Genomic DNA, 14,102 nt, shown 5'->3' with positions numbered 1-14,102 from the left:
TATCGCATCCAATTAACTAGGTTATCTCTCATTCAAGTATTGCTCAGTTTTCCAAGACACACACTTATACACAGATCAGTGTCTTTATGTGTGTACATGTGTGTACACACATACATATAACACATACACCAAGAGTTATGAATAATCATTGCAAAATGGCTAGTATTGCTCTATTCCAAATCTTATATTTATCATGTCAGTTGACTTTTTGTTACAATGAATGTCTTTATGGCCTGGGTATCTTTATTTATAATCCAAGGGGCTGCAGAAATTCTCAACAGAATGTCACCCTTCCTAGGCCAAGAAGCTGCCTCAGTCATATGACGTTTAACTCATTGTTTTCCATAGTAACCCAGATTGTATTGATTTGGCCATTCAATTCATATATTTATTCAATTAGCAAATCTTTATTAAACCACCAAGCTTTGTTTTGAAAGGAAATCAGTTTTGTAAAGAGGATCTCTTTGAGAGAAAAGTACATCATAAGTATATTCACTAGGGTAACACTGACCCCTGAATCTCAGTGGCTTAGCATAACGAAGTTTATTTTTCACTCGCTGAAAATCCAAAACAAGTCTATGGCCATACCACACTGAATGCAGCCGATCTCGCTGCAAAATCCAAAGTGAGTGTTTGTGATCAAAGGCACTTCTTCCCCAAGGGATGGTTGCTTATAGCTCATAGCTCATGGTTACTTATAGTTACCATGGTTACCCAGGTTACTTATAGTTCATGGCTACAACCCATGAATGGCACAGAGGCTCTCAGGGAGGAGGTTTTTGTGGATCTGCCCTGCAAGTGGCATATGTCAGTCACTGTCACTCACATTGCACTGGCTGGAACTCAGTAGCATGTGGCCTCCCCTGACTGCATGGCAGGCTGGGAAATGTGGTCCACCTGTGTGTCCAGGAAGAATAAGAAACTCAATTCAAAATTTAATATACTCAGCACACAAAACATGCACACACACGTGCACTGCAGTGAGTATGCACATAAGTATACAGTGCACATGAGCATTCATGTGTTGTGGGCTGAGTATATTACATTTTGCACTGGGCTTCTTAATTTTTTTTCTTTGAGACAGAGTTTCACTCTTGTCAGGCAGGCCGGAGTGCAGTGGTGCCATCTTGGCTCACTGCAACCTCCACCTCCCTGGTTCAAGCAATTCTCCTGCCTCAGCCTTCCGAGTAGCAGGGATTACAGGCACCTGCCATCACACCTGCTAATTTTTTGTATTTTTAGTAGAGACAGGGGTTTCGCCATGTTGGGCAGGCTGGTGTTGAACTCCTGACCTCAGGTGATCCACCCACCTCAGTCTCCCAAAGTGCTTGGATTACAGGTGTTAGCCACCATGCCCAGCTGGCTTCTTAAATTTAAAAAGTAAAACGGACATTGCAAAAATTAAACTGTGACAGAAATGAAAAAGTGAGTTTCCCCTCAGTAACCCATAGTTCCAGTCTCCAGGGATTAATACCACCAATAGTTTGATGTATTCTTCCCTAGCTTGTGTGTGTGTACATGTGTGTGCTTACATTTGTATATATAGACACAGAAGTATAAAACATACCATTTCTTCTGGACGCGGTGGTTCACACCTATAATCCCAGCACTTTCAGAGGCTGAGGCAGGTGGATCACTTGAGGTCATGAGTTCAACACCAGCCTCACCATACAATTTCTTTTGTTTTAATTTAATTTTGATTTTAGTTTTTTAGAGACAGAGTCTCACTCTGTCACTCAGGCTGGAGTGTAGTGATGCAATCACAGCTCACTGCAGCCTTGAACTCCTGGGCTCAAGTGGTCCTCCCACCCTTAGCCTTCTGAGTAGCTGGGATGACAGGCGCCATGCTACCATGCCCAGCCCATTTTAAAATTTTTCTGTAGAGACAGAGCCTTGCTATGTTGCCTAGGCTGGTCTTAAACTCTTGGCCTCAAGCAGTCCTCCTGCCTCAGCCTCCCAAAGTGCTGGGATCACAGGCATGAGCCACTGCACCTGGCCAAAAACATGTGATTTCATATACCATACATGTTATACATATATATGCACTTGCTTTTTTTCATGCTTCCATAGCTCATTATGGTAACTCAATTAAAAGACCCTTAAATGATAGGGTTTCTCCATCAAGTCCATGGGCAAGCCTGGTTTCTGACAGAGCAAGAGATAAGGATATTGGGAGTGTCTGCTGGGCAGGATGTGGTCCTCTCTGGATGTCCACATACATGTCTTTGCCCTCCCAGTCTTGCCCAGAAGATTGTCGCAACCTACCGCCTGTGCTCAGAGCAACTGTCCTCTCAGCATCACTATGACTACGGCATGCGTGCTGTCAAGTCTGTGCTTACTGCTGCAGGAAACCTGAAGCTCAAGTATCCAGAGGAGAATGAAAGTGTCCTGCTGCTCCGGGCATTGCTTGATGTAAACCTGGCTAAGTTCTTAGCACAAGATGTCCCTCTGTTTCAGGTATGTAGTGGTTTGGAACGTGGCCAAGGACCAAGGCTCAATGTTGGAAGATGAAATGTTGTCTTTGGTGCCTTCTCCATGTCCTCTTCCATCTCCTGACACCCTCCCTTCTTTGGCCAGCACCTCTGCACCTGACACCCACCCTGCAAATGTTAAATAATAAGAGTGAAAGATAGCAAACATTTCTGCCTGATTTTTAATAAAAATGGTTTCACTGATAGGATAATATTTGCTATTGGGTATACATAAGTCTTTATCCAATCTAATTAGTTTCCTTATGTAATTAATTTAATCTTACTTGCCAGGTTCTGAGCTTCATAAAGACAGAAGTCATGACTATCTTGTTCATTCCTAGTACAATGACTGGAAAATAATCCAGACTTATTAAATATTTACTGACTTTTAAAATTAACTGGGAGAGGAATTATGGGTTTGTTTGGTTGGTTGGTTGCTTGGTTTTTTTTTTTTGTTTGTTTTTTGTTTTTTTGAGATGGAGTTTCATTCTATTGCCTAAGCTGGAGTGCAGTGGCATGATCTCGTCTCACTGCAACCTCTGCCTCCTGGGTTCAAGCGATTCTCCTGCCTCGGCCCCCCAGGTAGCTGGGATTACAGGCATGTACCACAATGCCCAGCTGCCCAGCTAAGTTTTGTATTTTTAATAGAGACAGGGTTTCACCATGTTGGCCAGGCTGGTCTCGAACTCCTGAACTCAGGTGATCCACCTGCCTCAGTCACCCAAAGTGCTGGGATTACAGGCATGAGCCACTGCGCCCGGGCAGAAATTATGTTTTATAAATAGTGTTGACATTTGTAATTTTAGACAAGTTTTGGTGCAAGAAAAATGAGGTCTGGAATTTTTCAAAGATCTCTATTGTTGCTACATCTCATTTTAGGAAAATGTTGAGATTACATATCTGATACTTATCCTTTTCACTTTCTTTTAAATTCTTTTAAACAGGGAATTATATCTGATTTATTTCCTGGAGTTGTTCTTCCAAAGCCAGACTATGAAGTTTTTCTCAAAGTGCTGAATGATAACATCAAAAAGATGAAACTCCAGCCAGTACCTTGGTTTATAGGAAAAATTATCCAGGTTGGTTTCTTAACTCATATAAATGTGTCTGACTCCAGCAAACAGTAAAGACTTGTAGAAGATTGAGATTGAATTGACAGCAATCAGAGGTGCTTGTGAAGAAATATAGGTAAAACATTAGCTGGGCATAATGGTCCATGCCTGTAGCCTCAGCTACTTGGGAGACTGAGGTGGCAGAGTCGCTTGAGCCCAGGAGTTCGAGGCTGCATTGTGCTATGATCACGCCACTGCATTCTACCCTGGGTGACAGAGTGAAACCCCTACTTGAAAGAAAGAAAGGAAAAGGAAGGAAGGAAGGAAGGGAGGGAGGGAGGGAGGGAGGAAGGTAAAACAAAACCAAAAAACTCAGTCCCATCAATTTTTTTTATTTTTTATTTTTTGAGACAGAGTCTTGCTTTGTCAGCCAGACTGGAGTGCAGTGGCACGATCTAGGCTCACTGCAGCCTCTGCCTCCCAGGTTCCAGGGATTCTCCTGCCTCAGCCTCCTGGGTAGCTGGGATTACAGGCACCTGCCACCACACCTGGCTAATTTTTGTATTTTTAGTAAAGACAGGGTTTCACCATGTTGGCCAGGCTGGTCTCAAACTTCTGACCTCAGGTGATCCACCCACCTCAGCCTCCCAAATCCCATCAGTTTTTTGCTGTGAGATTTTAGGCAAATTAGTTTACCTCTTTTACCCTCAGTCATCTGTGAAATGGAGTAATTTTGAGAGAAGAGGTGTGTAAAGTGCTAGACATAGTACCTGATGCTATATCATTATCAACTATCTCCATCATCGTCGTCAGCACCATTGGCATCATCATTTCCCAAAGTCATAGTGTGAGTTACAAGTGAGGTTCAAGGTAGGACCCAGGTCTTCAGATTCTGAGTTCGTACTGCCTTGTGGTAAAAATAAGCATTTTTTTCCCTATTATATGATCAAGTGAGCTAGTTTTTGATACAACTCATTTAACCAGATTTTGAACCCCAATTTATGATTGAGATTTTGCAGGACTATTCTTTAACTAGGCATGAGCTTTAATTTTCAATATTTTATTATAAAAAATTTTAAGCATGCAGAAAAATGAAAAGAAATATACAGAGAATACTCATGTACTCACCTCCTAGAGTTTGCACTTTATATTTTATACTATTTGTTTTATTATTTATCCATCCGTCCATTCATCTATCTATCCATCTATCTTACTTTCTGATGTATTTCAAAGTCATTTGCAGACCTACAGATGAACTTTCACATAGCTTAGTGCCAAATTACAAAAACAAGGCAATATTTTTAAAAACAAGGTATCTGGAGCTACCTGCCCTTTTACATATTGATGTCTCAATGTGAGGGGGAAGGTGAGAGGCTATTGAATCATTAATTAATGTCTTCCTTTTTTTTTTTTTTGTTTTTTTTTTTTTTTTTGAGACAGAGTCTCCCTCCATTACCCAGGCTGGAGTGCGGTGACGTGATCTCAGCTCACTGCAAGCTCCGCCTCCCAGGCTCAAGTGATTCTGCTGCCTCAGCCTCTCAAGTAGCTGGGATTACAGGCATGTGTCACCATGCCTGGCTAATTTTTGTATTTTTAGTAGACATGGGGTTTCACTATGTTGGCCAGGCTGGTCTCAAACTCCTGACCTCAAATGACCCACCCACCTTTGCCTCCCAAAGTGCTGGGATTACAGGCGTGAGCTACCAAGCCCCGCTTTCCTCTCTTATTTCTGATGCACAGACAACTCCATCCATCTTTGTTCAATCTGAAATGGCTTTCAAACCTACTTGAATGTCAACCCTATTTAGCGGTTAGGGGTTCTGTTGTTTGGTTCTCTGCTCTGTCTACAGCACCCAGAACAGTGGGTGCTCAACAAATATTTGCTGAATGATATATGTTCCTTTCTCTGCCACTCCCATTGTCACTACCTTCGTTTAGATGCTTCTTATTGCTCATCTCCAAGGTGAAAAATAATAAAAACTTAATCTTCAAAATAAAAAGCCGCTTGTGTTCCCTTTCTCTGAGGGAGTCACAGTCTAAAGGAAGAAATTTTTTTAAACCATAAAATTCACATAAATGCAAATGACCAAAGCATTTGCATTTTAATTATCATGGTCTACTTGACACAGACAGAGAATGATAAAAAATTTTAAGAAATGGGCTTCCACATAGCTGTTGATTCTTAAGGGTGGGGGGCAAATACTGCATGGAAGACCATTTATGCTTTACAGCATGGAGCATGGAGCCTGGCTCAGAAAATACATGTTCACCTACTGAGAAGAGTTCCAGTCATATCAGAACAGCAGTTAGATCTCAGGAAAGCAAGTTTCCAGGAGAAACACAATTTGCTAAAATGACTGCCATTTTGTCTCTTTAAAAGTAAATGGCAATGGCGTCATGAAAATATTAAAGGCATTAAAGCTGAATAACCCTGTCTGCAAATTCTGGCTCCATCATTCCTGAACTTGGACAAGTATTTAACCTCTCTTGGGTTCAGTCTTACCATTTGTAAAAGGCGGTTAATGATATTGGAGTAGATTGAATAATTTGGGTTATCAGTTGATCCTTAACTGATAGACATATACAGGTACCGAGCAAATGGTAGTTCCCATCCCTTAAATAATCTGAGACACACACATATATATTTGTTCATCTGAAAGATATGTAAACAATAGACCATGTAAAGAACTGTAGTTCATCAGAGGTAGAAGCGACTGTGAGAATCCTCTTCTGACCCCTCATTCCTCATTGACTTCTGACTAACTCACAATGGGGGAGAGTGGCAATGATTAACTTAATTTATAAATGATGTCTCCTCCCAGATCTATGAAATGATGCTGGTGAGACATGGCTTTATGATTGTCGGAGACCCCATGGGCGGCAAGACCTCTGCTTACAAAGTGTTGGCTGCAGCTCTCGGTGATTTACATGCAGGTAAAGCTCACATCCCTGGCTGCCAGGAAGGACAGAACTCCCCAGTCAGTTGGCTGGCTCCATGGCGATAATGCCAGGCTGCTAGTCTTGTCAGGCCCTGATTGTGACATCAGAGCTAGAAATAGAACATGGCACACAGATGTCTGCAAGCAGAAAATAAAGGGTGGGGGTAGGGCGCTTCTATAATAACAAGGGACTTCATATGCATATCATTAAGGCTGGAGGAATTTTCTCAAATGCTGAGCAGTGGTTTTTCCAAGGTCCCCTAATGAAAGAGAAACTCTTTTCATTGGCCTTAAAATTAGTCTAAAAACAAATCATTGTGTGGTTTTGTTTCTTTTCTTCTATTCTCTTCTTTTCCCATTCTCTTCCTTTTACTTTTTTCCCTCCTTCCCTTCTTTTCTTCTTTCCTTCCTTTTTAAAGTAAAGGATAGGAGCCCCTACTTTTGTTGTGGTGGGGTTTTTTTGTTTTTGTTTTTTGAGACAGAGTCTTGCTCTGTCGCCAGGCTGGAATGCAGTGGCTCGATCTCGGCTCACTGCAACTTCTGACTCCCTGGTTCAAGCGATTCTCCTGCCTCAGCCTCCCGAGTAGCTGGGATTACAGGCACGCACCACCACACCCAGTTAATTTTTGTATTTTAGTAAAGACAGGGTTTCACCATGTTGGCCAGGATGATCTTGATCTCCTGACCTCATGATCCACCTGCCTCAGCCTCCCAAAGTGCTGGGATTACAGGCGTGAGCCACTGCGCCCGGCCTAGAAGCTCTACTTTTGAATCAGACTCAGACTTGGGCAAATGACTAAACCTGTCTTATCCTCTGTTTTCCCAGCTGTAAAATGGGGTTGTTATGAGCATTAAGTGACAGTATGCAGGCAAATAACTGAGCACTGTACCTACTCAACAAATGGAAGCTATAGTTATTTCCAGATAAACAGTTGTGTGTTTTTTATTTGTGTGTGTGTGTTTGTTTTGTCTTGTTTTTAAAAACATAAACCTGTAGTTTTAAAAAAGCATTTCCTTATTGTGCATGTATTGCTTCAAGTTTTTTATTTAAATTTTCTTTCTAATAACATTTGATGAGTGGGTTTTTGAGGTTATGTTCTGGGGATTATCCTAGCCGTAATAACTAATTTGGGTATTTCAAATTTAAGTAAAAATTTTGAGGCCAGGTACAGTGGCTCATGCCCGTAATTTAGCACTTCGAGAGGCCGAGGCGGGTGGATCACTTGAGCTCAGGAATTTGAGGCTGCAGTGTATTATGATTGCGCACTGCACTGCAATTCCAGCCTGGTGAGTGAGACCCTGTGAAACCCAGTCTCAAAATAATAGAATATAATAAAATATAACATATTTTTGGCATTTTAATATACCTTAAGAAACTGAATGAAAAAAAAAAGGAGGCTACCACTGTGTTTGCCTCAGGATTCTGCAGTGGTTCTTTTTTTTTTAATGTTTTTTAGAGATAGTGCAGTGGCATGATCTCGGCTCCCTGCAACCTCTGCCTCCTGGGTTCAAGCGATCCTCCTATCTCAGGCTCCTGAGTCACTGGGACAATAAGCATGCACCACCATGCCACCTTAGTTTCGTATTTTTTGTAGAGACGGGGTTTTGCTATGCTGTGCAGGCTGGTCTCTAACTCCTAAGCTCAAGCAGTCCTCCGGCCTCAGCCTCCAAAAGTGCGAGACTACGAGCATGAGACACCACACCTGGCCCAGAAGTGGTTCTTTATTTAGTTCATGGCTCAAGCACTTCAACTTTCTTCCCTTACTTTGAAGGATTTGTTATTTTTTTGTGTCATTATTTTTTTGTTATTAAATATATATATTGTGCCTTCCATTGGCCTGTATGGTCTGGTTGAGTTTTAATACTCCAGTAGTGTGTATTTCTTGGGAACAAATGACGCTTACTCAGCAGTCAAGAAAGATTTCAGGGCTAAATTAGCCCTTCAGAGACAGAAAAGTAACCATCATTTTTCAGAACCTCTTTACCTGTCAGCTATTTCCTGTTTCCTCATCTCAAATCAAAGCCAAGGGTCTGTTTCGTTCTTTTCTAATTTCTTTCCCCCACCGCCGCCCCCCTCTTTTTAAATTTCTTTCTTCAGCCTGCTTGAGTTTGAAAAGCCAAGATTCTTAGGGTAGCCATGAAAGAAGGTACATAGAGGGCTGATAATATGGCGTCACTCTCCCTTCCTGCTTGAGTTCTGTGAGGGCAGTCAGATTTCTGTAGCCCTGGATTTTTTTTCTTTTTTTTCTCTTTGAGGCAGAGTCTCACTCTGCTGCCCAGGCTCTGGAATGCAGTGACATGGTCTCAGCTCACTGCAACCTCCACCTCCTGGGTTCAAGCGATCCTCCTGCTGCAGCTCCTGAGTAGCTGGGATTACAAGCATGCGCCACCACACCCAGCTAATTTTTGTATTTTTAGTTTCACTGTACTGGCCTGGCTGGTCCCAAACTCTTGGCCTCAAATGATCCACCCACCTCAGCATCTCAAAGTGCTGTGATTAGAGGCATGAGCCACCGCGGCTGGCAAGTAGTCCTGGATCTGACTGGCGCATCTGCCCTGTTTAAAATGAGGATTGGAAGAAAGTATGGTGAGAAACTAGAGGCTATAATAACCAGATAATGTAAGTTGCCTGGCCAGATATCCCAGTCTTTTTTGAGACAGGGTCTCATTCTGTTGCCCAGGCTGGAGTGCAGTGGCGCACTCATAGCTCATCGAAGCCTCCATTTTCCAAGCTTAAGTGATCCTCCCATCTTGGCCTCCCTGAGTTTTGGGATTATGGGTGTGAGCTACTACTGCTCCTAGCCCCAGATCCCAATCTTTATAAAAACTGAACACATGTCTTATAAGAAGGACTTCCCCCATATAGCATATTTATAAAAGTTGATTGATTATCAAGATGACATCATCTCTTGTTTAAAGTTCTGGTCTCACCAGGGCCCTTATAACTGGTGTTGAATCTTCTTGCCCAGCCAATCAGATGGAGGAGTTTGCAGTGGAGTACAAGATCATCAACCCCAAAGCTATCACGATGGGGCAGCTGTATGGATGCTTTGATCAAGTGAGCCACGAGTGGACAGATGGTATCCTTGCCAATGCTTTCCGGGAGCAAGCGTCCTCATCCTCTGATGATCGCAAGTGGATTATATTTGATGGGCCAGTGGATGCTGTCTGGATTGAAAACATGAACACTGTTCTGGATGACAATAAAAAGGTAAGTACTGAGCCTGACATCACTTATCCATGAGTGGAACATAAACTCTTATATTGAAGTAAGCAATTGATCAAAACTATATGGAAATATACATTTACTACACTAAGAATAAATGCCCTCAGGAGAATAATAGTCATCAATTCATGAGTGATGCTCTGTTTGTACTTGCAGTTGGTAAGCTAAACATGTTTAGAGACAATGTTGAATAGTGAGCCTTGGTGCTGGCCTCCTAGCTCTGCTGTGTTATACTGGGCAAGTTGCATAACTTCTCTGAATCTGTTTTCTCATTTGTAGAAAGGTAGTAATAAAATGAGGTTGTTGATAATTAAATGAGATTGCACATACATAGTACCTGTGGGATATGTTTTGGTTACTTATTGCTATATAACAAACCATCCTAATACTTAATGGCTTAAAACAACTGTTTCTTTTCCTCATGATTTTGTGGGCTGGGAATTTTGAAAGGGCTCAGCTGGCCAGTTGGTCTCTAATTCTTTTGAAAATCCACATTCAAGATGGCATCTTCACTCAATGCCTGGTGGCACAATTTCAGCCCCTCTTTCTCCCTCTTTTTCTGTCTTTCTAAAAATAATAACTCCTCTTCCAGTCCACTTCACATGGCTTGGGCTTCTCACTTGGTGGTGTCTTGGTAGTGGCGCTTCTTATGTGGTAGGTGATTTCTAAGAGTCAGGAAGTAGAAGCTTTCAAGACATTAAGGGCTGTGCTTGAAACTGATACAGCATCACTTTCTCTGCATTTTGTTGATCAAGGAAGTCACAAGTCCTGACAGGAAGTGGAAAAACAGACTTCACCTCTTGATGGAGGTAGACAGGTCACATTGCAAAAACGCACATGGGCTGGGCCCTGTAGGCTCATACCTGTAATCCCAACACTTCGGGAGGCTGAGACAGGAGGATTGCTTGAGGCTAGGAGTTCAAGACCAGTCTGAGCAACATAGTGAGAGCCCATTTCTATCAAAAGATTTTTTTTTTAAATTAACTGGGCATGGTGGTGAGTTCCTGTAGTCATAGCTACTCAGGAGGCTAAGGTGGGAGGATCACTTGAGTCTGGAAGTCAAGGCTACTATGAGCCTTGATTGTGCCACTGCACTCCAACCTAAGCAATAGAGAAAGACCCTGTCTCAAATAAAAAAGTGGGGGGACATATGGAATGGAATTTATATAATTTGCCCAATACAACATAGCTCAATAGTAGAGGCAGGAGTCCAAACTGATGCCAGCACCTTTGGAAAATATAGCAACCTTTGAAAAAATACCACCAATCTTTGGAAAAATAAGGAGAGTGGTGCCACGGTAAGTATAGTGCCACAGTACGTATGGTGGCTAAAAGATCTTGGGCTCTGGAACCAGACAGCCTGGGTTCAAATCCCGGCCTTGCCACTTTCCAGCTACGTAACCTCAGACAAGCTATTTTGTCTCTTGATGCCTCAATTCCATCATCTGTAAAGTAGGGACAATAGTGTCTACCTTATACTTTTAGGAAGATTAAAGAAGTTACTATTTATACAACTCTTCCGATAGTGCCTGGCATATAGCAAGTGCTATATAACTGTTTAAAATAAAATTTATCATCATTTCAAGGAAGAGTTCCTTCACTGGATATACATCATTATCAAATCAAGATATATTTTCTAACTGTGTTTAAATGTCACAAGACTAAGAGTGAGTCATGCTCAACAACGAAAGGCCTAATTATCCAAATTATACACATCCACTAATTATAGCATGTGCATAATTTTGATTATATAACATCCAAAAATGGAAATGTTTTATTACATGATATGGACTGTATTATATAAACTAATTGTACAGATGTATCAGTTGGTCTTGACATGAGAAGTGTCAAGAGAATTATAATCAGTGAATTTCCTAATGGTTCTCCTCTGCTCTGGGTATAAATGAAACTACAGTCACCGGTGTGGGTCTGTTTTATTTTTCTTGATATTCAGAGATGACCCGGTTGGTGGTGTCAGTCTCTTAATGGCTGTGATCTTCCTGAGGATGCAGGCAGTGATCTGTTTCAAGTTGTGTTTGACGTAGGCCGAGTAAGGTGCAGGAAAGTTTTTAATCACAAATTAGAATGAGCAGAATGATTCAGTGGTATTTCCTCTTCTTCCCTGGGAGCCTAGGGCCTCAAGCCTTTTCTTATGACTTAAACGTCTCACTGGAATCCATTTTGGTGAGTGGGAAGCAAGGCCATTGACGTAATGTATATTCCAAGGCTTTCCTGTGTAATTGCACTACTTCCTACAGAATTTTACCTACTACACACAAGAATTCTGATGATTTTCCTTTTTCTTTTTCTTTTGAGACAGAGTCTCCCTCTGTTATCCAGGTTAGAGTGCAGTGGTGTGATCTCGACTCACTGCAACCTCTGCCTCCTGGGTTCAAGCGATTCTCCTGCCTCAGCCTTCCCAGTAGCTGGGATTACAGATGTGTGCCAACATGCCTGGGTACTTTTTTTTTCTTTTTGTATTTTTAGTAGAGTTGGGGTTTCATCATGTTGGCCAGGCTGGACTCAAATTCCTGACCTCAAGTGATCTGCCTCTCTTGGCCTCACAAAGTGCTATGCTGGGATCACAGGTGTAAGCCAAGCCACTGTGTCTGGGTTCTTGTATTCCATTCTAAAAAAAAATTTTTGGGCCAGGCATGGTGGTTCATGCCTGTGATCCCAGCAGTTTGGGAGGCAGGGACAGGAGGATTACTTGAGCCCAGGAATTTGCAATCAGACTGCGCAACATTGTGAGATCCTGTCTCTACCAAAAAAAAAAAAAAATTATTTTAATTATTATTAAAACATTGATTTAATCTAAAAACAAAAAATAAAAAACTAGCTAGGTGTAAAGGTACATACCTGTAATCCCAGCTACTGAGGAGGCTGAGGTGGGAGGATCGCTTAAGCCCTGAAATTCAAGGATAGAGTGAGCTGTGATTGTGTCATTGTACTTCTAGGTGACAGGGTGATACCCTGTCCCAAAAACAAATAAAAAGTAGAAAGGATTTATAGAAAGGCTTTTGTCTCTCATGCTATGGATTGGTCCATGTAGGTATTCAAATATAGGTCTTTTGTGAGAGGCTTAAGCAGATAAAAACAGGATGTGACTGTGCAGTTAGGTTCTATGTTAAATATTGAGAAAGGGACCGGGGAACTTGGCGAGGTCTGATAACTTCTCAATTCTTCATCTGAGATTGCATCTGAGGTCAGGGATTTCCTGGCCTTCCTTTTAAAATTGCAGCTCATTTGACCATGACTAAGGGTTCTCCAACCCCCTCTTCTACTTAGTTTTTCTCCAGAGCACTTTTCACCATTTTAAACATTACACTGTATATTTTGCTTGTTGTCTGTCTTCTCCAAGGAGAATGTAAACTCCAAGAGACAGGACATTTTGTCTGTTTTATTTTATGCACCTAGAACAGTGCCTGGGACATAGTAAGTGCTCAAGAAATATTTCTGGAATGAATTCAAAGCAGCTTTGTCTGTACTGAGGCCTTTTACTTGCAGATGGAATTTAAGCCCTTCCCTGTCCATTACCCTCTGCTTTGTACTTTCAGCTGTGTCTCATGAGCGGAGAAATTATCCAGATGAACTCCAAGATGAGCCTGATCTTCGAGCCAGCTGATCTCGAACAAGCCTCTCCAGCCACTGTGAGCAGGTCAGGCAGCCCTCACTGGCACCCTGGGGGACAATGTGGCCCCATTCACCCTAAGCAGAAGAGAAAGCTCTCAAATTCCACAAATGTGATGAAGCCTTCATGGATCGATTATATTATTATTATTTTTCTTTCCATTTTTTATTTTAGGTTCCAGGGGGTATATGTGCAGCTTTGTCACATGAGTAAATTGCATGTCATGGGGGTTTGGGGCACAGATTGTTTTGTTACCCAGGTAATCAGGTAGTTTTTCTATCCTCACCTCCCTCCACCCACCACCCTCCAATAGGCTCCCGTATCTATCGTTCCCTTCTTTGTGTCCATGTGTACTCAATGTTTAGCTCCCACTTATAAGTGAGAACATATGGGATTTGGTTTTCTGTTCCTGCGTTAATTTGCTTAGGATTTTATTATTTCTCATTCATTTAGATTTGTCATAAAATCAGCCCTCAATCTACACTGTTGGTAGGAGTCTAAAACCCAGCAAGTGCTTTGGAAACAGTTTGACATAAGTATAGAGCCAAGAAGAACTTTTGCCACGTGCAATAGGAGATCTATACCAAAAATATAGCGGCACAACCCACAGTAACAAACACTTGGAAACAGCCCAAATGGCTACTAATGAGAGCGAACGGGCGGCCAGGCATGATGACTCACACCTGTAATCCCAGCACTTTGGGAGGTTGAGGCGTGTGGATCACCTGAGGTCAGGAGTTGGAGACCAGCCTGGTCTAACATGGTGAAACCCCCTCTCTACTA

At 42.0% G+C, this 14,102-nt stretch overlaps 1 protein-coding gene across 7 annotated transcripts in view; it reads left to right on the top strand.

Moving 5' to 3' along the window:
• Nucleotides 1-14,102, top strand: part of DNAH3 (dynein axonemal heavy chain 3) — a 237,164-nt gene that overhangs the window by 105,608 nt on the left and 117,454 nt on the right. For all 7 annotated transcript variants that reach the window (XM_037740562.1, XM_017534343.1, XM_037740566.1 and 4 more), the window contains 5 exons: nt 2,238-2,457; nt 3,416-3,550; nt 6,346-6,457; nt 9,432-9,673; nt 13,246-13,346. In XM_037740562.1, the coding sequence (XP_037596490.1) occupies nt 2,238-2,457; nt 3,416-3,550; nt 6,346-6,457; nt 9,432-9,673; nt 13,246-13,346 (810 nt within the window). The remainder of the gene's footprint in view (nt 1-2,237; nt 2,458-3,415; nt 3,551-6,345; nt 6,458-9,431; nt 9,674-13,245; nt 13,347-14,102) is intronic.

This window comes from Cebus imitator, unplaced genomic scaffold, assembly GCF_001604975.1.
Source record: "Cebus imitator isolate Cc_AM_T3 unplaced genomic scaffold, Cebus_imitator-1.0 Scaffold85, whole genome shotgun sequence".
Taxonomy (NCBI): domain Eukaryota; kingdom Metazoa; phylum Chordata; class Mammalia; order Primates; family Cebidae; genus Cebus; species Cebus imitator.
The sequence above is the reverse complement of the archived record's forward strand: the minus strand, read 5'-3'. Positions and strand labels throughout refer to the sequence as shown.